This window comes from Gobio gobio (genome assembly GCF_949357685.1).
Source record: "Gobio gobio genome assembly, chromosome: 9".
Taxonomy (NCBI): Eukaryota; Metazoa; Chordata; class Actinopteri; order Cypriniformes; family Gobionidae; genus Gobio; species Gobio gobio.
Window position 1 is genome coordinate 34,098,091 of NC_137115.1, and position 27,166 is coordinate 34,125,256.

The 27,166-nt window shown below is 36.6% G+C and overlaps 3 protein-coding genes and 1 long non-coding RNA gene across 4 annotated transcripts; 3 read left to right on the top strand and 1 right to left on the bottom strand.

Annotated features, from left to right (window-relative positions):
* Nucleotides 1–2,086: 2,086 nt before the first annotated feature.
* On the top strand, nt 2,087–3,078 carry LOC307131473. Its single transcript, XR_013817175.1, has 3 exons — nt 2,087–2,177; nt 2,357–2,419; nt 2,615–3,078. It is a non-coding gene; the product is annotated as an uncharacterized lncRNA (long non-coding RNA).
* A 4,665-nt stretch (nt 3,079–7,743) lies between these two features.
* Nucleotides 7,744–15,782, top strand: LOC307131191 (protein tyrosine phosphatase domain-containing protein 1). Its single transcript, XM_079824703.1, has 12 exons — nt 7,744–7,878; nt 8,121–8,413; nt 10,721–10,801; nt 10,922–11,040; nt 11,279–11,416; nt 11,499–12,064; nt 12,559–12,801; nt 12,933–13,049; nt 14,438–14,539; nt 14,625–14,705; nt 14,908–15,018; nt 15,128–15,782. The coding sequence occupies exons 2-12, from the start codon at nt 8,235–8,237 to the stop codon at nt 15,242–15,244; spliced, it is 1,854 nt and encodes a 617-aa protein (XP_079680829.1). The 5' UTR covers nt 7,744–7,878; nt 8,121–8,234; the 3' UTR covers nt 15,245–15,782.
* cimap1b (ciliary microtubule associated protein 1B) lies at nt 15,260–19,545 on the top strand. The gene is made up of 6 exons (XM_079824704.1): nt 15,260–16,621; nt 17,137–17,340; nt 17,454–17,555; nt 17,646–17,767; nt 17,837–17,977; nt 18,679–19,545. The coding sequence occupies exons 1-6, from the start codon at nt 16,510–16,512 to the stop codon at nt 18,769–18,771; spliced, it is 774 nt and encodes a 257-aa protein (XP_079680830.1). The 5' UTR covers nt 15,260–16,509; the 3' UTR covers nt 18,772–19,545.
* Nucleotides 19,546–19,555: 10 nt separating this feature from the next.
* Nucleotides 19,556–24,626, bottom strand: trim35-30 (tripartite motif containing 35-30). The gene is made up of 6 exons (XM_079824705.1): nt 24,143–24,626; nt 22,051–22,146; nt 21,735–21,965; nt 21,292–21,314; nt 21,100–21,218; nt 19,556–21,013 (listed from the first exon to the last, which is right to left on the bottom strand). The coding sequence occupies exons 1-6, from the start codon at nt 24,545–24,547 to the stop codon at nt 20,472–20,474; spliced, it is 1,416 nt and encodes a 471-aa protein (XP_079680831.1). The 5' UTR covers nt 24,548–24,626; the 3' UTR covers nt 19,556–20,471.
* Nucleotides 24,627–27,166: the final 2,540 nt, after the last annotated feature.

Sequence of the window (27,166 nt, forward strand, 5' to 3'; positions counted from 1 at the left end):
ACTGTGATTGGTGGTTGTCATTATCAAAGGTGCCTAACAGATATTAGTATTTCAATAGATTGGTAATGTAACATTATTTCAGTTAATGAAATACGGTTATGTACTGTAAATTTAACTTAAATCTGTAAACCCTAAATTGTTGCTACCATATTTTTTACGGTAAAGTTCTTGCAACCACAGCTGCCGTTTCTTTACCGTAACTTTTACAGGGATTTTTTTTTACAGTGTATTCCCACAGGTCTAGTCGGCTTTGTTATTGGATGGCATTGCATTTATGACAAGAAATGTGATAATAAACATATCCGACAGAATTTCAGAAAAGAGACCAAATTCACCCTAGAGGGAGATCTTATTGGGCTGCCCTAATTGACAATATCGACTGGAGAAAAGCATGGTTGTTAGCCTATAAATATTTTATTCCTAATAAGACCAAAGAAGTCCACTTTAAAATACTGCATAAGATATAATGGTTAATTCAACAATATCCAAATATGTTGATAATCTTAGTACTTGCTCATTTTGTGGTATGAAGACGAAACATTGATACATTTATTTGCAGATACATTAATTGGTTCAAAATTCCCCATTAATACACAATCTTTTAATTTGAAAGATATTATTATTTTGACTCCAACAAATCTAAAGAATATAATAAATAAAAAAATTGTTTGCCAAATGTTTCATCCATAAATAGAAATGTGTGAGCTCACTTCCTACTCTCTCAATTTTTTGATTGAGGTAGACTCGCTGCTTAAATCTTTTAGGTTAACTAGTAATACAAAATGTGATTGATTCTTAAAACAATATGAACAATTATTTTGTAATGGATCTGATAATCAAGTTTAACCAGCTTTCTCATTTATTGACCCTTTTTTTCTAATTATCTATCTCTTTATTTCTCTGTTTGTCCCTTTGTCTTTTATGTGTCCTCTTCATATGTATGTAAATGATTCTTAACACTTCCTTTAGATATTTGACTCTAGTTTTAAACATGCAATGTCAATGACATTTTGTCATGTATGAACATTATCTTTGCTCATAATTCAGAAAAGATTAGAAAGTAACCTGCTTATTCTGTGGCCGAAGAAAACAAAACCTGACACCACAGAAACCCTGCTGATCTCAAGCGGAGAAGGAAATAACCTCTTTTGTTAACATTATGCATTACCTAACAATGACTAGCCTATATGTTTACAGCATTTAGTAATCTTTGTTGTGCATTCATATGAATTCAGAGCATTAACTATACTGTAAGTTAACACATACAACTTTTGATTTAAAACAAATCTAGTGGTAAATGTTGAAATGACCATCAATTAAGATTAATGAATGGTATTCTTTATTAGTTCATGCTAATATATTAGCTGTTTAAATCATTTTCCGAGTCAGATTTCTACCATTGTTAATATTCTAAAAAAATATGTATAATAAAACAAAAGTGTTCTGAACCTAAAGTGATGCAAAACATTTTGTCAGAGTTACATCCCCTTGTACATTGTGTCTACAAAACTCTTCCCTGACTTCCTTACTAACCCAACACGGGAGTAAAAGGTTTAGCAAAGAAAATGGCACCCTGCTGCTTCTGCAATGAATTCGAAATAAGATTACAGCACATCAACTTTGGCTGCCGCAATAGGTTTTGTTAAAACAATATTGCACACTGTCTGGTGAAAGACTTTCTCTGAACAGCCATTTCCTTTGGTGGCTCCTCTCCACAATCATAAGGAACAGCTGGCACCAATCACTGGAGCACAGGAAAACAGGCAGAAAAACTACATTTCCCAGCAGGCTGTTAGCCAGCTGGAACAATACAATACAACACAACACACCACACACATTCACAATAAAAATAAATAAAACAAATACACGACCTGGGACGTCAGAAAAAAATTTGTTATCTCAGCAAAGAAGAGTTCATTTTAGTTCATGTTGTATTAACAAATGGAGTATTATTATTAACAAAAATGCTGTGTCATTCATCAAGAATAGGCTATAACAAACCCTTCCTGTAGAGGGATAGGCTGACAGAAGGTAAGAAACTAACAGAGAAAACGAAACTTATGAAAACAACAGCTGTTCTCAGATCAGTTGAGGGCGGGAACAGTGTACGAGTATAAATTACGGCGAGACACATTAATCTGTCCTTCATGAGAGCCTCCTGTTGACGGATCAGCAGGGTAAGAGAATTTCTCACAATTATTATTATTATTACTTATTATGATTGTTATTTAGAAGAATATATTCCTAGAAGTTTTCCTAAAGTATTTTCTATCATCACAATTGAATGATTGTGTAATGCAAATATTATTTTGGTGGTTTGTCAGTGTGTAACCTGGAAACTGAATCATGTTAACAGGTCTATGGTGGATCCTCTGTTGGAGACGCCATGGAATCTTGAGTGATCTCGTCGCACTAATGTGTGAGTATACTGGATATTTCTTTTTTTTTTTGAGCTACTGTAAAAGACATTACTAATTTGAACTAGACCTAAACAAACCTTGCAATGTTACATTTCATGACTTCTTTCAAGTGCATCATTGTTATATAATTGTCACACAATTGTTATTTGACACCATCTGCAGTTCCTGTTGCTGAATGGTTTTGTTTGTTCTAGCATCATAAAGGAGGTGGAGCTCATGTAAATCCTTGCTGCCACGGGCGAGGTCATCTGGCCCAGCGCCATTCAGAGGAGAAACTCAGTCTCCACCTCTGTTTTGCACTGGTGTCCAGATGCGCAGAGGCCAATGCCGAGATGCTGCGAAGACATCTTACGTGAAGACGTGAAGACGTGAAGCCTCAAGTCTACTAGAAAAAGTGAAGAACCGACCAGAAAAATCGTACCAATGCATGTAATGCCTTAAGTGAACCAAGAAACCTCTTTAACACATTACTGACTCATGAATAATGCTAAAATGCGAAGAAAATGTAAAAAGTGAAGAAGTGTTTTTTTTGTGTGAAACCTTTGGTTTCTGCATTGCTTGGTTCGGTTGGTCCGGGGCCCAGCTGATAAAACAAATAGCCCCGGAACAAAATGTAAAAAAAAAAACTAAATAAAAATAGCAAAATCCGCAACAAAAATCCACATTGTGCTGTGTTTTATGTTCATTTGCCCATTTTTTATGATGAGTTTACTAACGATAGCACATCTTACATGCAGTAGGCTATAGGTATATATGGGATTATTTTAAGGGATAAATATATTATATATATGAAAAGTGAAAGCATAGGGGAAGATTTTATTTATTTATTCAGCAGGATGCAGATATAATATTATATATATATATATATATATATATATATATATATATATATATATATATATATATATATATATATATATATATATATATATATTGACACACACACACATATACAGTATAATCTATACACACACATACACTATATATAAACACAAACTTATGTCAGATGTGATTAATCATAAGCATAACTGCATCATGCTGAATAAATAAATAAAATCTTCTGCTTTCACTTTTCCTTAATCTCTCTATGTTCTAGCTTCTAGACGATGTCTGAAACTTTATTGCCTCTTTATGTTGAATTACTTTTTATGTTGAATTACTTTCTGGATAAAAGCGTTTGCTATGAATACATTTAAATGTAAATGTTGTTTTATGTTCACCCCGCCTCTGTAGAGAATGTGTTTATAAGAGGGTGTGCCAGAGGTTTTCTTAGGTTAGGTGGGGTGTGACTCTAGAATCTGAATTGCTTTCAGTTTCTAAATTGTATCTGAACTGTTATGTGATAAATCACATGATTCTGAAGCTAAGTTTCGTTTCTGTGAAAATATCGAATGTCATGTGTCTGCACCGGATTGGCTGCTGTTTTTGTGTGTTCCATGAGGTGGGAACAGTTTCTAGGAAGAGTATAAATAACGGAGGAATATCCATTTCTGCAACTGCAGGACGACGCTGCTCTGAAGCTTAAACAAATCATCAGAATGGTAAGCTTCATGGTGAAATGTTGATATTATTTTTGCAAACCTTTGAATTTATTTTGTTAAGTATGCAAGTTTTGTAACATGGGTCTATGTGAAAACAATCAAAAACATGATTTTTGAAGTGATGTGCAATGCTGTTTAACATTATTAGGAGTAGCTAGTAGTCACTGGAGAGAAAATACTTTTAAGGATATATGCATTCATCTTATTTATTGGAATAATCGACACTATAGCTTATGCAAGAATATTATAGACACATATACATTTAAGTATATTAAATATTAATTCTGTGTTTGTGTGCAGAATCTCAAACACGTAGTCAAATTTGTTCACCCCACCTCTGTAGAGAATGTGTTTATCTGCGGATGTGCCAGGGGTTTTCTCAGGTTTTAGATGGGGTGACCCTATAGAATCTTCCTGAAACGCACACATTTTCTCCCTATCTATCTGTCATGTGCTGTGTGAAATTGACGGTAATTGCTCTCTCTAGGCCCATATCAAGTACTGACTTTATGTATGTATATATGGAGTGGGGGCTGTCGGATTTGCAATACAATTTATTTGCATCAGCAAAACTTGTCAAGTTGAAAATCCTTAATATTCGAAGTACATACAACTTAACTAAGGCACAGCAAAATGATAACTATAAGTTAAAGGTACTTGTAACTTTTTTTGTTTTTGTTTAAAATTTATATAATGAGCGAGTAGGCCTACTTCATGAATCCATCTTCTAAACTGTGTTTTTGTCTTATCCTGAATTACTACGGTAGCTACGCCTATTATGTGTTTATATTCAGACTGTTTTTGACATGGCGGGACGACAACTGCTGCGGAGTAGCCCAGTATCTGAGTGACTTGAGATAAGTAGCTCCGGCTACAATGTTTTTCCGCAAGACGCATGCAGTTTAGATAATTATTGATCACAAATGCGGCAAAAGATACATAGTGTAAATCTAAGTTGAGTGAACACATTTTATTACAGTGTATTTATCTAAGCAACAGTGTTTTTCCTCCGTCAACAGATCTTTTCCGAGGGGAGTGAGGAAGGGGATGACGATGACGACGATGATGATGATGATGGAGGTGCTGGAGTAAGTGTTTGCTGCCAAGGGTAGACAACTGCTCCAGGCCTTGATGCAGCCAGTGTTGAGAAAGACCCAATAGTACGCTGGATCCATGAACTGTGTGTACTTGCTGATACAAGCAAGTAGCAGCCAAAGAAACACACAGCTTCTTTTGTGACAGATGTCACAACCTAAGCACCTCCCACGCCATGTGTGTCCATGGCAAACCCGACACGTAGACCACGATTCCTCCATGGGAACGATGGACCTCGCAACTTTCCCGCTGTGCAGTGGCAGCACCATCGGTTTTCTTCAGAACGGCTCTGCTTTTATGCCTGTTTGTGCAACCCTGAAGAAGCCATGGAGAGAAAAATGAAATATACATGGAGAGGTGATGACCTGATGGTTAAAGGGCTGCTGTTCCAGAGGTTGGAAGATGTGAGCCAGTTATTTCTGTCATCACAATCGTCCTCAATCACCATTGTGCCATCGAGCAACGCACATGACTCCAAGTTCTTTCAGCAGGACGGACTGTTTCTGCAAAAGGTCTACAGTAGTCAAAAATCCATTAAAATACAAACAGCGATGGGCTGGATGGGCATTTTGAAAATGTACTAATGGATGTACATTATGTTGCTCATTTATTTAATGGGAGGTCAATGCCCTTTGAAGCCCAGATGTATTTGTTGTAAGGATATATTCAGACTATGGCTGCTTGGTCCAAAACTCTCCAGTATAGCTAGCAGAAGGTTTCTGGAAGAGCGGATCAGGGTCAGTGGTAAAAGCCCACTGTTTTTGTTGTTGTTGTTTTTGTTTGTTTGTTTTTTATTTCATTTGAATTCTTTTATCTCACTTGATGCCAAGTCAACGCCACTCAGCTATAGAGAGCATGCTTAGAGCGAGATGACATGTTCACCAGGATCGGGTTCACAGGCACAACGATTCTGCAGGTCGTGCCAACTTAGTTGAATCCACTGGTTCAGATACCTTACTAACACTACACAAAATGACACACTGCTGAATCTCACGCACAGGTGTTATTGCAGTGATGTTGAACAAAAGTTACACAACATATGTAACCTACCTGTAATGAGAAATCTCATACAAAACATGGTCCGAAACAAAGGACCTTTAGGTCTAGCCCGATATGAAGACCAACAGATGTGATACAACATCTGAGGCCCTTCACATCCTATTGAGCCATAATTAGAGTCTTGGTTATGTGGCAAGGGAATCACTAGAAATTGATCTGTTTAGTTTTTACAATGATGTTCTTCAGAATGTCATATTTGCAGATGGATATCTGTGCATTTGTCTGCCTGAATGCATCTTTTTCTAATGAGCTACACGTTTAACTTCCCCTAAATAAACTATGTTGTGAAAAAAATATTGGTCTATTTTGTGTGTGCCCTTCCCTATTCCTTTTAAAGAATATAATACTGTGATTAAAGCTATTCCCACAGGTCTAGTCGGCTTTGTTATTGGATGGCATTAGCATTTACGACAATAAATGTAATAAACATATCCAACAGAATTTCAGAAAAGAGACCAAATTCGCCTTAGAGGGAGATCTCATTGGGCTGCCCTTATTGACACTATCGACTGGAGAAAAGCATTGTTGTTAGCCTATAAATATTTTATTCCTAATAAGACCAAATATGTCCACTTTAAAATACTGCATAAGATATACCCGGTTAATTCAACAATATCCAAATATGTTGATATTTTTAGTACTTGCTCATTTTGTGGTCCTGAAGACGAAACATTGATACATTTATTTGGTGATGCATGCATTGGTTCAAAAGTTTTGGTCTAACTTATATTCCCATTTAAATAAAACCCCCATTAATACACAATCTTTTAATTTAAAAGATATTATTTATTACACTGACTCCAACAATTCTAACGAATATATATATAATAAATACACATTTTTCATCCATAAATAGAAATATATGAGCTCACTTCCTACTCTCTCAAATTTTTTGATTGAGGTAGACTCGCTGCTTAAATCTTTTAGGTTAACTAGTAATACAAAATGTGATTGATTCTTAAAACAATATGAACAATTATTTTGTAATGGATCTGATGTTCAAGTTTAACCAGCGTTCTCATGTATTGACCCCCTTTTTTTCTAATTGTCTGTCTCTTTATTTCTCTGTTTGTCCCTTTGTTTTTTACATGTCCTCTTCATATGTATGTAAATGATTCTTAACACTTCCTTTAGATATTTGACTCTACATACAAATGTCTTTTATTTCTTAATTCTAATGTTCACCTGAAGGTGTTTGTATATTTGTACGGTTCTTGAATAAAAAACAAAAAACATCTTTGTACCTTTTTACCCTTAAAAGGTGCATATTAGTACCTGCTTAGAGTATAGCAATACATACCCTAAGATACTGCTATGAACCTCTAAGGGGTAAAAAAGGTACAAATATGTGCGTTTTACTGCCCCAGTGACAAGCTGTTGTACCCCTAAAGGTACAATTTTTACACAGTTTTCTGACAGTTTAACCTAATTCAGAACAAAGAAAACTTTGCAATTGTTTTCATAATTCCCTTTGATAAAGTAAAATGCACATGAGAAAAATATTTCTAGTTGTTTGGTAGGTATTGTATGCAGACTGCTGGACCCACACATTATATAATAAGACTTAATACGAATCGTGAATGTTATCCACTAATGTGTTTATGACACTTAATAAGGATTAGAAGCCAATCGCTGGGTCAGCTTTGCGGCATTAACATGTCCTGTATGCAATATAGCCATGTTACATTCTCTCTACATGTTTGTCATGCTATCTACATGTAAACCTTTCATGTTTAACCTTTTCTTTGGATGGAGCCACATGGGTAAGTCAGTTTTTTTTGACTGTCAAAATTATCAATAAAGAAAAGCTCATAGCTGGAGATAAGTCATCAGTCTTAAAAATGTAGGTCAGCTAACATGGCGGCGGTGCAGTGATTATAGTGTATTAGCTTGCCTGCTCTTCTGTTATTTTAATTCATTTCTTGTCTTGTTAGTATGAGGAGATTTAACAGTTCTGTCATTGACTGCAAGTGTGCATGTTTTCTGCCTGTATTCCCGTCTGTAGTATTCCTCTGCTGATTTCCCGAAGCACACCACATCCACATAATGGCCTGCTACATTTTAAGCCATTAGTGCATGTAGAAGCAGTCATTTGCTATTAGTTCCTCTCCTGTCCTCCATGACTCCGCAAGTTCCAGTGCCCAGACCATCATATTCTCAGGCCAGGGAGAGTCTGGTGAAGGCTGTTCCTCCTAAGATCATCTGTCTTCTGGCCTGTGGGGGGAGAGACTGCCGCTATGAGGGTCCTGCGTGCTGGGGTGCGAGCCAACAGGCCGTTAAAGGGGTCTTTAGCAGCTGGTGAGGCCAACAGCATTCTATTGACTGAGCGATTAAGTTTTAGAAGTGACAAACCAAACATATAGGAATGTTTATATCTGAGAGTTGCAATCAAAAAATATTACCCCCCCCCTCCCCCCTTTAAGTGTTAGTGGCAAAATAAAAGTGAAATGCCAATATATAATGTAATGCTTAGATTTAGATTTTTAAAATACTTGTTATACCTTAAAACCTTTGAGGTTGTTGAAGAAAAAACACAATATCGTTGAGGGGAATAAAATGTTTGATCAAATCAACTGAGAAAAACACCTAATTTACTGCCAAAGACTTGCAAGATGACCTGATGAAAGGAGGGAAAACATTTCAATGCAGAAGAAGAACACTAGACAAGCATGGCCTTCATTTTGGGACATCTTGCTGGATGCCACTCTTGATCAAGAAGAACATAAAAGGCTGAACATGCTAAAATTAATTTGGATAGACCTGTGGAGTTCTGGAAGAATGTTTTATGGAGTGATGTGACCGAACTGGAACGATTTGGACCCATGGATCAGCGGTATCTCTGGTGCAAAAAAGGCAAAGAAGAACACCATGATCAAACATGTGTGTGGTCTAGTCTTGTTATGGGCGTGCTTTGCTGTTACATGAAGTGGAAATCTTGACTGAATTAAGAATATCATTAATTCTTTAAAGAATCAAGCCATTTTGATAAAGATGCTGATGCCTTCGGTGCAGAGACTGAAGCTTGTGATCAATGGACTTTTCCGGCAGGGCAGCCATCCCAAAAATATAGATCCAAATCTACTGAAGCTTGGTTCAGGGATCAGTCGTAGAACGTTTTTGAGTTGCCTGTAGTCTGATTAAAATCTCATTAAAACGGTGGAATTTGAAGAAAGCGGTGGTAATGTGAAAACCAAAGATTATCAGTGATCTGGAAGCTTTTTCAAGCGAGGAATGGGCTGAGATTGCAGTAGAGAATAATTTTGATTGTAACTGTATATGTGAATGAATTTGTATGCATATATATACCAATCAGGCATAACATTATGACCAACTGACAGGTGAAGTGAATAACATTACCTCTTCATCATGGCACCTTTTAGTGGCTGGGATATATTAGGCAGCAAGTGAACATTTTGTCCTCAAAGTTGATGTTTTTAAAGCAGGAAAATGGGCAAGCGTAAGGATTTGAGCGAGTTTGACCAGGGCAAATTGTGATGGCTAGACTGCAGAAAAACTGCAGCTCTTGTGGGGTGTTCCCGGTCTGCAGTGGTCAGTATCTATCAAAAGTGGTCCAAGGAAGGAACAGTGGTGAAACGGTGACAGGGTCATAGGTGGCCATGGCTCATTTATACATGGGGGGAGTGAAGGCTGGCACGTGTGGTCCGATCAAACAGATGAGCAACTGTAGCTCAAAAAAAGAAGTTAATGCTGGTTCTGATAGAAAGGTGTCAGAATACACAGTGCATCACAGTTTGTTGCGTATGGGGCTGCATAGCAGCAGACCAGTCAGGGTGCCCGTGCTGACCCCTGTCCACCGCCGAAAGTGCCAATAGTGGGCATGTGAGCATCAGAACTGGACCACGGAGCAATGGAAGAAGGTGGCCTGGTCTGATGAATCACATTTTCTTTTACATCAGGTGGATGACCGGGTGTGTGTGCATCGCTTACCTGGGGAACACATGGCACCAGGATGCACTATGGGAATAAGGCAAGCCGGCGGAGGTAGTGTGACGCTTTGGGAAATGTTCTGCTGAGAAACCTTGGGTCCTGCCAGCCATGTGGATGTTACTTTGACACGTACCACCCACCTAAGCATTGTTGCAGACCATGTACACCCTTTCATGTAAACTAATTCCCTGGTGGCTGTGACCTCTTTCAGCAGGATAATGCACCCTGCCACAAAGTAAAAATTGTTCAGCAATGGTTTGAGGAGAACAACAACGAGTTTTCAATCCAATCGAGCATCTGTGGGATGTGCAGAACAAACAAGTCCGATCCATAGAGGCCCCACCTCGCAACTTACAGGACTTAAAGGATCTGTGCCAGATACCACAGCACACCTTCAGGAGTCTAGTGAAGTCCATGCCTTGATGGGTAGGGGGTGTTTTGGCAGCAAAAGGGGGACCAACTCAATATCAGTCATAATGTTATGCCTGTACGGTGTATATAATGTCACTTTAGAAGATCTTTAGAAAATCTAAAAGATCAAGAATGGTCACACTTCATCCTAATCTAAAATGTCCGGATTGCTTTGCTTTATAGAATATCCTTACATAGCCAAGCAAATATTCACTGCTGTGTGTTTATTTATCACTTTGTATTTAGGGTGACGGATTATATTCTTGCAATGGCACGACCGTCTACATATCTCATCAAGAGATACAACATCATAGAGCAGTTCAAACAGTGAGTGTTATTTAATAGTCCTAATTAAGATGTTTAATATTTACTTACACTCTGCGGGGGGATGTTTCTGGTTAATAAGTGCCAATGTTTGTGTGTGTGTGCTTGTGTACATGCTTACAGGTTGAACATTAAATCCATCATAAATATGCAACTCCCAGGGGAACACGCTCACTGCGGCCCTCCTCTGGAGCCTGATAGTGGGTTCACATATTCACCTCAGATCTTTATGGACAGCCAAAGTGAGTCAAAGACATGAAAAACATGTCATGAACATTTCTAGTTCATATTACAATATTACACCACAAAATAAAAATATAATATATTATGTAATATAGAATTGTTCATGTTCATGCCATTCAAATGTAAATTTTTCTTTTTTTAAATTGGGATGGAATATGACCTAAATGTTCCTTGGGAGATTCACCCAATAAATTATTTGATGAATTACTGAATTATATTCCTTTTTTTGTCTGACAGTTTTCTTCTATAATTTTGGGATGTCTGATTTTGGAGTGTCATCTCTGGAGGGGATGGTGGACGCCGTGAAGGTTTTGGCCTTCTCTGTGCAGGAAGGGAAGGTGGCTGTCCACTGCCATGCTGGATTAGGCCGGACAGGCAAGTTATAACTTCTATATCATTATTTTCAATGTAAATTTAGTGACATTCTATTCTATTTAATATCTATCCTGCTTTGCAGGTGTTCTTATCGCATGCTATCTAGTCTACACCTGTCGAATCAGCGCTAGTGAAGCTGTCCACTACGTTCGGATCAAAAGGCCTCGTTCAATCCAGACTCGATCACAGATCAATCTGGTGTTTGATTTTGCTCGGCTGGTGATCTCTCAGTTGGCCCAGTACCCATGTCTGAACATACGCCATGGTGCCACCTTCAGTCTTCGGCAGTACCTCTTGCGTCAGGCCCTTCTGCTTCACGGGGAAGAGTCCCGAACACTCAAACACACCCCCAAGATCCTGCACGTCCTCTGCAGCATACTGATCTCTATAACCCAGGGAGCTCCCAGTCCTCTGGAGGTCCAGAGAGAACTGGAGAGGAGGGTGAACATTTTGGCTCTAAAGAAGTCAGTGAAGGAGACACTTTTGAAGAGGAACCTTCCTGCTCTGAAGGAAAGGCGAGGCACGTGCAGAATGTTCTCCTGCGAGTCCTGGGATGAGCCTTTCGGATTCTTGGAGAGGAAGAGAGACGTCCTACTAAACAAGCGAAGCTACAGCGAATCAGATCTCAGCAAGATTACCATCATTGAGGTGAGAGCCAATCATTTTTTAGCAAGATTTGCTGTATTTTGGAATTTCAGAAAATAAAAATAAACATTGAATCTGATCCATTTTTCATAAAGTGGAATTGATCTGACGAATCAATTTCATATTGAATGCACCCACATTGTCACCAATGTTGGAAATTTGGAATTGTTATGAGTAATTTTTTTCTATTTAAAATAGCAGATTTAATATAGTTTAAAAAAGTTCCAGTTTCCAGTTTCACATGATCATTGTTAAATCATTCTAATATGCTGATTTGATACTGAATTATCAATTATTATTGGTGCTCACTTAAGAAATGTTTCTTGAGCAGCAAATCAGCATATTAGAATGGTTTCTGAAGGATCATGTGACACTTGAGCAATGATGCTGAAAATTCAGCTTTTACATCACAGGAATACATTACATTTTAAATATATATTAAAACACAATACTTAAATTACAAAAATGACGACATTTGAAATCTTGTTGTCTGCAAGGATTTCATGTTTTCACACTACTCTCCTCAATCTGGTGGACACCATAAAATGAGCAATGAAGAAATCGGTCCATCAAAAGATCAGAGAACCCTAACAGAATCCCAAAAGATGCCTCATACCCTGATAACAGACCAGTACAATGGAACATCAGCTCATAACTCATATAATGAGACTGTGAACAAGAAGACAAAATGTACAACCAAGAAACCTCAAGTTTTCCTAAAGTTCAGCTCAAACATCGAGGTCAGTGTGAAACTATTAATGTCTTCACATTTTTTTCTGCATCTTAGATCACTGCCTGAATGGATTTCAGAACTTTCATTTGGTATTATCTTTAATTTTGTGCAAATGTGTTTTTTTTTTTTATTTTTAAGTTACGACGAGAGGATCATACGTCAGATCAATCGTCATTATCGAGAACCGTGGCTAAAGCAATGGCCCAACTGCGCCCTCCAGTAGACACTGTATTGAAAAGAGCAGCAGGTTTGCAGGTATAGAATGTATGGCTTGATTTTGACAAGTAAAATATGTTCCTGAATGCATACACTTCTTAGTTACAGGACTGACAAAACATTCTGGTCCATGCAGGAACGCAAAGCATGATCATGTTTCCAAGGTTCACTGTGCACTCTAAAAAAAAAAGGTTCTATATGGCACCAAAAATGGTTCTTGGCTCGTAATCATAGGGGAACCTTTTTTAGTGCTATATAGAACCAATTTTGGTGCTTCAGTGGTTCTTCAGCGGTTCTTCAGAGGTTCTTCACCAGTTCTTTGACTAAGGTGCTATATAGCACCTCTGAAGAACCACTGAAGAACCACTGAAGCACCAAAATTGGTGCTATATAGCACTAAAAAAGGTTCCCCTATGATTACGAGCCAAGAAGCATTTTTGGTGCCATATATTTTATATTTTTAAAGGCACAATATGTAAGATTTTTGGATTCAAATATCCAAAAACCACTAGAACAATGTTATATATTTTTTGGACTTGTATAGGCCTACTTAGGCTACATTATCCCAAATGTTTTTGTAGAAACCATGGAAAAACCAAAGATGCTTAATATATTATGTTTTATTAGACAGTTGAGCAACTGTTTGGATACATTCATCAAAAGAAAACGAATCATAGTTATATAGCTCAACACAGTTATTCTTATTGTTTAAATCACGTTTTCTTGATTTACGGCGAGTACCATGTTTCACCATGCCTTATATCGATCTAGCTCTTCAGTGTGCAACAAGTGTCTTATAGTAGCCGCCGAACGAATGCACAGAGAAGCATTATAACTTAACTTTCAACACACTCAAATGTATCTAATATGATAAAACAGCGCTGCGTTACCCCACATACGCATGACCAGAAGAAGCGGAAGCGGTCATCTGCGTCATAATAAAAGCTCCACTACGCTTGTCTCTCATTAGCAATTGCTCCAGCGGCCTCGTTCTGCTCGCCCCTGCTTCATAGAGGTGAAGACAACGACTCCACAAAATCAAGGCGTCACCAAGCTACCCCTGTTTTGAATAAGTGACCACTAGAGGCGAAAATTACATGTTGTGCCTTTAAATCATGGTATATAATCTATAATCTTTCTTGCTTTAAAATCACTCAGAAACCATACTGACTTTCCTTTTCACAAGTTCACACTTACATATAATTTATAGAGAGAAAATTTAAATGCGTATTTGGCATGCTGTCTGGGGCGGGGGCTTTGAGCTCAGAATTTGGCCCGAACCCAGAGTATGTACAAAATATATTCATAATTTCTAAATAATTTGTTTCCCCCCCAGGTTTAGCCAAGTAACAGAGCTGTTTTAAAACAGCAAGTAGGTAAATATTGTGGCAATGTAAGAGATTTGAACCTGTTTTAATTCTCTGCAGGATGAGCTCAACTTGAGTGAATGTGGCTGGTTTACATTAGTCATGGAAACAGATCCAGACGTTCTGAGCACACTGTTATGGACATGGCTGGACAGACTAAAGGTCAGAGGTCACAGTATATGGTAGTTCTGGCACACATTTTATTTTTTAAAGAAAAGTTTTTCTCATTCATGCTTTATTATAACAGGAGCCTGTTCTCAATAAAGATGACATAGAGAGACTGACCTCAACCTGGCCTGCACAAAACCCCCTTATCACACTTCACAAGGTGTCTGGTCTCCTTCTATTGACAGAACACACTACAACAAACACACAGCTTGATGTTGAACTCTATTGAGTGCGACTTAATACATATAGAAAATTAACCAGTTGTATAGTTCTCTTACTCCTTTGTGTGTGTGCTTCATACATATAAGACATATAACTCATCTTATAAAGCTTTATGTGGTTATAATGTTGTGCTGTTTTAGTCTCAGCGGCACACCATCTGTTGTTTGCTGGACTGTGTGGGTCACGTGGTGGTTCGATGTCCTCAGTTTGAACATGCTATACTACAGAGACTCATTCGAGCTTTAACAAGAGTAAGTTTGTGTGGATATGTGCTAATTTTCACAAATAAAGATGGTAAACAAATAACAAGTAATTGAGGACAGATTAAATAAACTTTTGCTTGCTTTTGTATTACAACAGCGCCCTCCAGAGGAAATAGAGAGAAACAGCATCTTGTTGCGCGTGCTCAGAGCTACAATGAGAGAGCTGTACCTACACAACCACCGTCCAAATACTGCAACACCATCAAAGTGTTAAAACTAATAAAGATATCCATATAAAAAAAGTATTGTTTCATTAACTGTATGACTGATCAATAAACTGTACAGTCGTCCCCAAAAGTAACACTAGCCTATATCATATACAACTTGGCCTACTGTTTTTGCAATAAGCAAGCCAAGTTGCATCTGCAGAATTACTTTTTCTAGCCATTTAAAAAATAAATTAAGAGTATAGCCTATTGTAAAATAATTCAAAACGTTTTGTAAACTGTTTAGCCTCAAAGTGTGCCTGTGTATTCTTTATTTATTTATTCATTAATATTTCTATACATGCACGTCAGTTGGTTTGATATTTTGTTATCTAATGTAATGGTATTCACACACATTTTTAGATTTGGCTTAAGTGTCCTAATAATTAACTTATATGGTCACTGCAGGCAAACTTTTTAGTAGCCTATGTAGGCTGGTCATTTTGAAATTGATGAATGTGTTTTATAAGTGTTGTATAAGTAGTCTATACTCTTGTCTAACGACAAGATAGTATGTGTGCATTAAACTTTGAAATATCTCTAAGGAGAACTTGTTGAATTGTTTGTTAATAATTAATAATACTGCACGGGTTACAGTGGATTGGCATGAAGAGCATACTCGTGAACTTCTCACCATTGGAATGTCACTCAAACTGACATCAGAGAATCACCAAGGCGACGGCGTCATAGAGATGCAAAAGAAAACAATTATAAAGCATAAAAACAGTCGCAGCAGTTGCGAATTTGATCGGTGGCTTTCTTTTACCTTTCGATGTAAATAATATAGTTTTTTTTTTGTGTACATAACGTGTCAGCATCGCAATTCGATCGTTCTAGTTATAGTTATCTAAGCAACAATTTTATAGGAACGTGCGTTTTGACGAATATTTCTTTACAAAATCACCCGGAGATTGAAACGTCTAACGTTATTAAACTCGGGGACTTTTTAATATCTTGCACTTAAGGTAAGTTATTGGGTTTCCTTAGTTTGCTTTAGACATATCACGCTACGGTTAGCCGTAGCTACAGAACTCTATGTTTTGATAATTTAATCAAATTAAATTAGAAATGCAAGTTGAGCACATAACGTTAACTGAAATGGTCATGTCATGGTAACGTAGTCTACTGTGTTAGTAAAACTGTTATTTTTTTTGCAGTGGATGCTTCTCTGTCTTTGCATATTGATGTTATTTTTTAATTTAACAGTTTTTTTCTTAAGTATTTTTTGTAATTCTGTAATGTTAACTCCAAAATTTTTTTTTAAACAGGCGTCATGTCACCTGTGGATGTATGGGTGGGTTCTTGGAAGCCCCACAGGCCAAGGGGCCCCATCGCTGCAATGTATAACAGTCCGGGGCCAACATATGCTCTCCCTGGGGCAACTGGTACACACACACACACACACACACACACACACACACACACACACACACACACACACACACACACACACACACACACACACACACACACACACACACACACACACACACACACACACACACACACACACACACACACACACACAGTTTGTTTCACTATTAGTGAGGACATCTCAAAAAGCTTCCATTGTTTTTTTATATCATGATATTTTCCATCACCTAACACAACCGCTACATCTAAAATTAACCATCATAGAAACCTGTGCAACTCACTAGATTTAAATATAAACATGATTAGGTAGATTTATAAGCACCGTAATATTAGGCTACACACACAATTTACAAAAAAATACACAGTAAATCAGGAGCTAATGGGTTGAAAGGTTGGAACGATTCTAAGAACCCACGACAATTTCTAAATGTTTTTTTTTTTTAAATGGTATAAGGGGTCCAGAATGCCTAGCTATCGCCCTGCAGTAAATCCCAATGATTTTAGGAGTTTTCTGTGCCCTTTACAGGAATGAACAACCATGACCCGCGAATGCAGAAAAGCCCAGCATTTAGCTTTGGCACACGCCATCGTGACTTGAAGGCCAACTTTTCCCCCGGGCCTGGATACCTCGTTCCTTCCAACATCACCAGGGTGGGTCGGGACGGAACCCCTGCGTACTCTGTCTATGGCCGACGAAAGGATATTCAGCCCTTCCAGACCCCTGGCCCAGGTATTTTCCACAACATAAACACACAGGTTTTGTAGCTGTCTTCAAATATAGAACAAGGTAGAACATACACAGTAAAGTTAAGCTGGCTTTTGATTTCTTTTTTAATTTTCCAGGCAGTTACTCACCTGAAAAGGCAATAAAGACAGCCTATTACTTGGCACCAGCGTTCTCCCTCTCTGCGAGAACTAAATTGTTCCGCAATGATCAAACACCAGGTAGATTCCCACAGATCTACACAGTAATACTACTAGAACAAGTATGTGTCCCATGTGTTAGCAGACTTTCATGCTTTATCTTGTCTCCAGGTCCAGCTGCGTACATGCTTCCCCCAGTATTAGGGCCAAAAGTCGTGAATAAAACAGCCGCTCCAAATGTCTCCTTCAGCGGCCGTAGTAATATTGGCAGCTTCCATGAAGATTTAAAAAAGGTGCGGACACATTACAGTATGTAGCGCTTAGTATGTACTTTGCAAAGATGATAACAATCCTTTTCTCAGACTCCAGGTCCGGGGACCTACCAAGTGGTGGATTCATGTGTGTACAGACACAAGGCCCCTCAGTACAGCATGACCGGTCGCAACCTCATGCCTGGGGACACTACCAAGAAACCAGGACCTGGAGCCCACAATCCAGAAAGGGTCTGTACTAATACACTATCATTCCAAAGTTTGGGGTTAGTAAGATTTTTTGGACCCACTTTATATTAGGTGGCCTTAATGAACTAACATTTTAACTAATCATTTGATACAATGCACTTATTGTGTACATACATCCTTTTACATTGTACTTACATTTTTTAAATTAGCGGCATGTAATTACATCTGTAATTATTTTCTTTAGTTACATTTATAATTAACTTACACAGTTGACACTTCCCTTAACCCTACCCTTAAACTTACCCTTACCACCACACCTGTCCCTAACTTTATCCGTATCCCACCTCAATATCAACAAAACGGTTTTGCAATACAATATGAACACAATAAGTACATTGTACTTATTTTTTGATGCAAGTACATAGTAGTTAAGGCCACCTAATATAAAGTGGGGCCGATTTTTTTATTAAAAATGAAATTAAGGCTTATATTCAGCAAGGATGCATTAAAGTGTAAAACATATATTTAAATAAAAAACTGTTGTTTTAAATGGGAATCATTTTACTATATTTTTTGATCAAATAAATGCAGACTTCTTTCAAAAACAATCTGACCGACCCCAAACTTTTGAACGGTAGTGTGTAGGCCATATATTCAGTTTCTAGTTTAGAATTGCTCTCTACTAAAACTACTGTTAAAATAACAAGTATGCTAAAAACATTTTCCTTTGTCTCTCTCAACAGGTTACTTTCACAGGAACCAAAGCTCCCAGCTTCTCCTTTGGAATTCGTCATTCTGAGTACACCGCTCCCATAATTGTGGATGGTGATGATTAAACAGGTCCTTTCTGTCCTAATAAATTCTGTCCAACAAGCTACAGTCTGTCATAGCAGGTCTTAATATTGCTAATATACAACTTGAAATAATGCTGTTTCAGTAGAAAAACAAAAAAGAACTCTAAGATGCAATAATTGTGCTCCATTGCAAACCCAAGTGAACCAAGTCTACCCAGACTAGCATTTTAACATCACAGACACATGCGTTCAGGTTGATTGGGACACTTTTTGCCATTGAGATGTCTGGGGGAAAGTGTCCAAATCAACCTAAATTCACCCAATATACTGTATATTGACATTACCATTCAAAAATTTGGATCGGTGACATTTTTTAAGGTTTCTTATGCTTACCAAGGATGAATTTGTTTGATCAAAAATACAGTAAAACAATACTATTATGAAATATTATTACAATTTATAATAACTTCTCTGTTTTGATTTTAATAATTGATATTAAAATTAGATTTTAATAAATGTAATTTATTCCTGTGATGCAAAGCTGAATTTTCAGCGTCATTATTCCAGTCTTCAGTGCCACATGATCCTCAAGAAATCATTCTAATATGCTGATTTGCTGCTCAAGAAACGTTTCTAATTATGCCTGTTCTTATGATTGCATGTTAACAGAGTATATGAGGAGGGATTCAGTTTGGATGCTGGTCTATGTAGGTAGCAGACAGCAAAGCAGCTCACTAGGTTTTGGAACAGAGGTGGTAAAAAGCGCTGATGATTATTGTGTAAATCAAGAAAGAAAGTAAATCTTTGAATCAACACACTTCTTGTTGTCGACACTTTATTGTGACTTGGTACTATATTTACATTAACAGTGCAGTTGTTCATTGTTTCACTTACTTATTTTTAATCTTTTCATAAAAAAAAAAAAAAAAAAAACATTTCTGCTCCATGACATAAAATAATTCATTTATTGAGATTTATTTACAAAATAAAAAAATCTCTGAAAATCTTAAAGGTACATTGTCACTTTTTTTTAATCAAAATTAACAAAATGTAATCAATACACCATCAATCCTTCTCCCAAAACATGTTTTTGTTCACTATGGTAAGCCCGTTAAGTGTTTATATTTTATTGAGAAAATGACTGACATGGCTATTTTGTGACAGATGGCAACATTGTTTTATGTCGTCATTTCAGTTTCAACAAAAGTGATTTAGAATAAACATTCACATTGTAACATTGATCAAACAATATAACCAAAAATTATTTTTGTTATTTTCAGTGTTGCGTTTAGCAGCAGTGATGTAGAATCAAAATCATAGTGTAAAATGGATTCAACAATATTACCATTGATTATTTTAGTTAATTTCAATATTGATTCAACATCAGTGATGTAGAACCAATCATAGTGTTGATTCAATAGCATTACCATAGATTTTTTTCATTCTTTCAACATTAAATGCGGATGCAAACATGATATTGATCTAACATCAGTTCATAATGTTGATTCAATGATATTATCATTGATTTATGGTTAAAATCTCAATATTAACTGAGGGTGAAAGAGTGATAATGAAGTAACATCACTTTGTAACGTTAATTCAATGCAATAGCGTTGACGCATCAATGCTGCCTGGCAAATGTTATTGCAGTACTGTACTTATGCTAATGTCTCCTTTTAATTCAACTGATATCACAGTTAACCCATCAACTTAACTTCACCAGTTTAAAAGTTGTATTGGCTCTAAACGTGTGCTTCTACAGTTGTCTTTATTGGTATGATCCTCAACGGATGTTGCATACAGTGATTATAAAAGTAAGGAAATACTTTCTCAGTGAACCTGTGTTTAAACACATGCAGACCAATATTACGGTCCGAGTCGGTGAAAAGGAGTTTGCCCTTGTCCCAGTCCAGCTGCACCCTGATCCTCTGAATTCTCTGGCTCACCCGTAGAAGGGTCAGGATCTCAGGAGAATAGCCCTTCCCGTATTTACCATTGCAGAAGCCCACATACCACAAGCCCATCTTGGAGAGGTTCTGTCTGCGTTTGTATTCGGACTCTGTGATCACTCCCACGGCCCAGGCTGTGCTGTCGCCCACCTCGATGTCCCAGCTGTGAGACCCTGAGTCAAAGCCCTCAGAACCAAGAATGCTTGTGTAGCCGTCAAATCTCTCCGGGTTTGCTGGAAGCTGTTGGAAGTGCTCGTCGTTGTAAGTTATACTGGTCAGATCATCAGACACGGCCAGATAAGGATGGGCGGTGTTGGGGTCAAGGGTTACTGGGGCTGGAGGGGTAGAGATAAAGATGTTCACCCACTTTTAAGACACAATAATAGAACAGATGAGAAGATTTTTACTGCTCAGTACTCACTGTATCGAATGTTGGCTTGTAGTTTTTTTGACACTTCAAAGGTTATGTTACCCACATGTTTTGCAACATCAATGAGCATTCCTGAAGGTCTGGTCTGATCCCGCAGTGTACACTTTGTTCTGAAACAACATTTAGGAGTCAGTACTGATGTGGGCTGAGAACCATACAAGTTAAGAAAAGACATCTTCTTACCTTTCAATTGTAGTCTTGTAGTTCTAGAAGTAAAGAAATGTAGATAGAAACAGAAAGATTAATCTATGTCATGTGATCAGAAAATGTACACAACTGTTCAAAAGTTTGTATTTTCAGCATCATTACTTTCAGTTTCACATGATCCTTCAGAAATCATTCTAATTTGCTGATTTGCTGCTCAAAAAACATGTCCTACTATTATCAATGTTGAAAACAGTCGCTGCTTATTTTTGTGGAAACTGTGATACTTTTTATTCAGGATTCTTTGATGGAAGAACAGAATTGCTTGGAAATAGAAATATTTTGTAACATTATAAATGCCTTTACTTTTTGTCATTTTAATGCATCCAATAGTAGAATAATAGAATAGTAGTAATTTAATTCTAATTTGAATACTTTTGAAAAAAAAATTTTTATGTTTCAATATAAATGCAAGTACTTACCACAAGAAATGTGAAGTCATTCCTTCGAAGCTGTTCCTCGATAGACTCAATAATATGTGAGAGAGATAACATCCCTGATCTAATCTCCTCGATCTTCTTTTTAATGATCTCACTCTTCTGCTCTTCTTCTCTCCTCAGTGCCGCCATGCTGGCTGCCTCTTCATTTAGTAGAAACTGGTGAAGCTTTTCAAACACCTCCTTAATTTGCATCTCTGTCTGCTGGCTTTGCCTCTAGGCACAAAATATCAGCAAAATCAGGCTGAAACACCCATACAGTTGAACAGTGTAAATGTTGGAATTTCCTCCAGATACTCACCTTAATGTACTCCGCTGTTTCATCCCAGGACTGTTTAAATCGTTCATAGACCCTGAGTTTCTCCAGAAAGACCTTTAGTTTCTGCTGGAACTCTTGCTAGAAAGAGGATAGAAAAAGAAGTGAGATTCGGACAAGTTGTCACTTTTTTTAAATACAGTATCTCAGGTTAAAGGGTTAGTTCACCCAAAAATGAAAATAATGTCATTTTTTACTCACCCTCATGCCGTTCCACACCCGTAAGACCTCCGTTCATCTTCGGAACACAAATTAAGATATTTTTGTTGAAATCTGAAGTAATGTGAGGCCATAGGGAGCAAAGCAATTTACATTTACACACAAAAAACAACAACTATATAACGACTTATTATTTTTATTATTATAGTGATAACCGATTTCGAAACCCTGCTTCATAAAGATTCGGATCGCGTGTCAAACCCTCAAACCGCTAAACTGCTGAAATCACGCAACTTTGGCGCTCCGAACAACTGAATCGACTCCCTGAATCGATACGCTCTGAAGCTTCATGCAGCAGTGTTTTGAAATCGGTCATCACTAGGCCTATATAAGTCGTTATTATTATTTTTTTTTTGGTGCACCAAAAATATTCTCGTCGCTTTATAATATTAATATTGAATTACTGTACTCACATGGACTGATTTAAATATGTTTTTAGTACATTAATGGATCTTGAGAGTGTAAATTGCTTTGCTCCCTATGGCCTCACTGAGCTTTCAGATTTCAACAAAAATATCTTCATTTGTGTTCCGAAGATGAACGAAGGTCTTACGGGTGTGGAACGGCATGAGTGAGTAATAAAATACATTATTTTCATTTCATTGATATTTTACTATACGTGTTATTTTAGTATTATTTATATAATTGTAGTATTTGTGACTATTTTGAATTAACGTTAGCTTTTATTTTTATATTTTTCAGTTTTCATTTTAGTTTTAAATAATGTTGTTTTGTGTTTTTGTCATATAAAATTTGTATATGTATTTTTATTTCATTTTTAGTTTTAGTAATTTAATACTTCAACTTAAAATAATTTATTCACTCAATAAACAATATATCCATTGTTGTGATCATTTCAGCCTATGATGCTCAGATGTTTACTGTACGTGCCATTCTGTGTTAATCTGTTACATGATAATTTTCCCAGCGTTGTTTAGATATAAACAGGTTGTTTGTTAAAAACCTGCATATCCAAAATGGATCAGGTCTCTCCAGGAAATATTTGACTTTATCAGCGAAGTTCCCATGAAACTTTGTTTTTGTAGTGTGAGAACTTGTGTCATTTAAGGGCCATTAGTGTGCTAAGACCTGTTTAACAAGACAGCTTTCATATTTCAACCCTTTCCAGTCCACTAAATCTGACACCGACAATCAGGGAAATCTGACCACAAGCTGGACATTTTGACCAAGCATTTGACAAATGCACTCTAAAAAATATCTCTTTGGCTAAACATGATCTAATCATGGACAGTGGTTCCACTTGAAACAAGTAAAACCCAATGTACTAGAATCAATGGTAGAATGAATGGTTTTTTATAACTTAAATAAATGGTTTTCATTTAAATGTAACTATTCAAATAATCCTATTTAATGCTTCTTGTTTAGTCCTGTGTTTTAAATAGCAACAAACTAAATATACCTTTTCTTTGCACGTGCAATATTCTGTGTTGGCAATCCGGAAGTGATACTGGTTTCATCCAGAGTACCATAGCGGTCACTTAAAAATGTTCTCAACCCAAGAACAAGCTAGCATAACATAGAAAGTTTTAAACACCAACATAATAGAACATTCTCATCGTGATAAAAAAATTATAAAATAGCACCTTATTTCAACATTTACTCTCCCAATTCAGCCCCTTTGCAAAGCATGATGGGAAATGAAAGTCCTGTTTGATTGGGTTACTTGATTGAAACATGTTATTTCAAAATGAAAACATTAAGTTAAGTAAAAGAGAAACTGTTGCAAGTCAATTTAACATGAAGCAATCACCTTTGACACAATGGTGTCAAATCAATGCATTTTTTTGAGTGTGTTGTAGAGACTGTTTCCATACATTCTGACACTTTTAGATCTTACCCTGAGGTCCTGTGATACGTCTGTTGTTGCACGGATACGGTGGTTCTTATGTGATTTAGCATTTCTGCATTTTCCACAAACTAGTTCTTGATCTTCAGCGCAGAAGAAAGTAAGAGGTTCTCCATGAAGACTACAGAACCCCACCGTCTCTTCAGGAAGGTCCTGCGTGGTTTCTTCTCTCATCAGATCACACATGTTTCTCAGCACAATGTTTATGGGTGGATCAGGGTTGGAGGACACAGTTCTGCAGATGGGACACTCTTGAATTCCTCGCCGATTCCAGAAGGTTTTCACACAGCCGTTACAGATGCTGTGAGAGCAGGCTAAGAGAACTGGATCCCTGAAGATGTCACAGCAGATGGGGCAGTAGAAATCCTCCTCTGAAACGGACAGTCTACGGGCCATTTTGCCACAGTATATTAAATGTTTCCTAGTTGTCTTTCTCTCACTCTCTCTGTGTGTCTGATCCAGCTGTTAGGAGCACAAGAGTGTCTCTCAGCTGTATTTACATCCCTGACATGCAAATTAGGGTGGAGCTTTTAAGAGCAAAGACAGCATTTCAACAGAACCTTCTATTATTCATAGCGTTCCTTTTTTTTAGAACACTAACAGTTTATGTGGCAACACCCTGGAATAATTCATTTCAATAATCAATTAGACATTATAAACTTTATTTAACAAGTAAAAAATTACAATTTCACTTGGTGCTGGAGTCAACATAATAAAAATATATGATAAAGTGACACAAAATAATATTTGAATATGTAATATGTATATGTTTATATTTATATATGTAGTTACACAATAATTAGTACAGCACATGTGAATTTCTGCAAGTTAGCAAATTGGATACAAAACTATCAAAGTTGGATTCAAAACTATCAAAAACAATGTTGATAGGTGTATATTTGAAGCTCAATTTCTGTCTTTCTGTATTTGAATATAACATATATACTATTACATACTATTATATTTATTTATTCAGATTTTCAGTTCTCATTTTTGTATAAGTTTGAGTAAGTTTTGTTCTTTGAAAAAAAATAAGAATATATATATATATATATATATATATATATATATATATATATATATATATATATATATATATATATATATATATATATATATATATATATATATATATATATACAGTATATAACTATATAACTTTCTATATAGGCCTAACTTTCTTTTATCTACTTCAACTTCCTTTTAAGCTTTTCATCCAATATTTATTTTTGGCTTTATTTCAGCTTTTTAGATTTTAATTTAGTTTAATAGATTTAGTTAACAGTAACACACACACACACACACACACACACACACACACACACACACACACACACACACACACACACACACACACACACACACACACACACACACACACACACACACACACACACACACACACACACACACACACACACACACACACACACACACACACACACACACACACACACACACACACACACACACACACACACACACACACACACACACACACACACACACACACACACACACACACACACACACACACACACACACACACACACACACACACACACACACACAACACACACACACACACACACACACACAGTTGGATACAAAATATTAAAAAACAATATGTTTTTTTTTTTTAAATAAAAGTGTCCACTTAGCTACTAGTTTTTATGGTTCTCATAACAGATTCAATGACAAAATTCTAGTCTTTTTTTTAAAAATGGATAAACGCTAATTGTGGTTAAAGTTGGTTTTACCAATGATGCCTGTGTATAGACTTTTGGGAACCATTCTTTCATATTTCGATATGGACACTGAGATCTGGATCTATTCTGCTCTTTAGCCTTTCAATTTTAATAGTCATGCACTCACTTTCCTCTGTGGGAAAGTAAAGACTTTTCAGATTGTTCATCAAACAGATCTATATATAACATTTTTGTTATATCTGCAAGAGTGCAAATGTCTGTTCTGTGTATTCCCATGTCAAGAATGTGACCAAGACAACATTCTGTAACGTGCCACTTACTCAAACTAAAAAAAAAGTAAGATTATGGTGTTTGATATTACTGACAGGTAATTTGTCAAAGACAAAGAAGACTTTCCAGGTATTGTTTATTGGTTTTGTTTCCTAGTAAGTGTAAAATATAGGTCAAAGTTTACACCTTCAGAAATTAATTAAAAAAATATTTTATTGGCCTATTTATATATATATATATATATATATATATATATATATATATATATATATATATATATATATATATATATATATATATATAAATCACATCTAAATAATAACATTAGATTAAGATAGTAGATTGCTTCATCTGATGCCAAGGACCCCCAAATATGATGAACCTTTTATGAGGGACCCCTTTCTTAAAATACATATATTTTTATGTATGAAAAAACTGTTAAATAGTAGGTGTGACATTATAAATACAACATATTGTTGCAAACTTAAATTGGCTATACTTAATGTTGGATGTATAAACCTGAAGAACATTTTTGAAAAAGCAACTTTCACAATAAATGTATGTAAGCAGCTTATGTACTTAAGTCAAGTCAACTTTATTTATATAGCGCTTTTTACAATGCAGATTGTTTCAAAGCAGCTTCACGGTGTTAAACAGGAAAATAATGCAACAGAATTTGATTCGGCTGTACAGCCGCTCTGGAGAAAACGTTGATGTCATCCAGCTCATTTCAATAAGCATACAGTGACAATGTGGGCAGATCAGTAATTTAGTTAATGCATTTAATTTAGTTAAGTAATTAAATTTATTTGGATATTTAGTTGAAAATGTATTGTCCCCAACTGAGCAAGCCAAACCAAAGGCGACAGTGACAACGAACCAAAACCCCATCAGGTGGCATAATGGAGAAAAATAAACCTTGGGAGAAACCATGCTCAGTAGGGGTGCCAGTTCTCCTCTGGCTAATTAACAAACAGCGTATGATTATTATTCGGACAACTTTACAGGTCAGGGGTCATATGAGATCGGAATATTC

Excerpts from the sequence above, each read along its gene's own strand:
- LOC307131191 (XM_079824703.1), top strand. The coding sequence starts at position 8,235 with ATGACTCCGCAAGTTCCAGTGCCCAGACCATCATATTCTCAGGCCAGG. Across the intron at positions 11,417-11,498 it reads TGCTGGATTAGGCCGGACAG|GTGTTCTTATCGCATGCTAT; the intron begins GCAAGTTATAAC and ends CCTGCTTTGCAG. Across the intron at positions 12,802-12,932 it reads AGTTCAGCTCAAACATCGAG|TTACGACGAGAGGATCATAC; the intron begins GTCAGTGTGAAA and ends TTTATTTTTAAG.
- cimap1b (XM_079824704.1), top strand. The coding sequence starts at position 16,510 with ATGTCACCTGTGGATGTATGGGTGGGTTCTTGGAAGCCCCACAGGCCA. Across the intron at positions 17,556-17,645 it reads CCGCAATGATCAAACACCAG|GTCCAGCTGCGTACATGCTT; the intron begins GTAGATTCCCAC and ends TCTTGTCTCCAG. Across the intron at positions 17,768-17,836 it reads TCCATGAAGATTTAAAAAAG|ACTCCAGGTCCGGGGACCTA; the intron begins GTGCGGACACAT and ends TCCTTTTCTCAG.
- trim35-30 (XM_079824705.1), bottom strand. The coding sequence starts at position 24,547 with ATGGCCCGTAGACTGTCCGTTTCAGAGGAGGATTTCTACTGCCCCATC. Across the intron at positions 22,147-24,142 it reads ACGTATCACAGGACCTCAGG|CAAGAGTTCCAGCAGAAACT; the intron begins GTAAGATCTAAA and ends TCCTCTTTCTAG. Across the intron at positions 21,966-22,050 it reads AAACAGCGGAGTACATTAAG|AGGCAAAGCCAGCAGACAGA; the intron begins GTGAGTATCTGG and ends TTTTGTGCCTAG.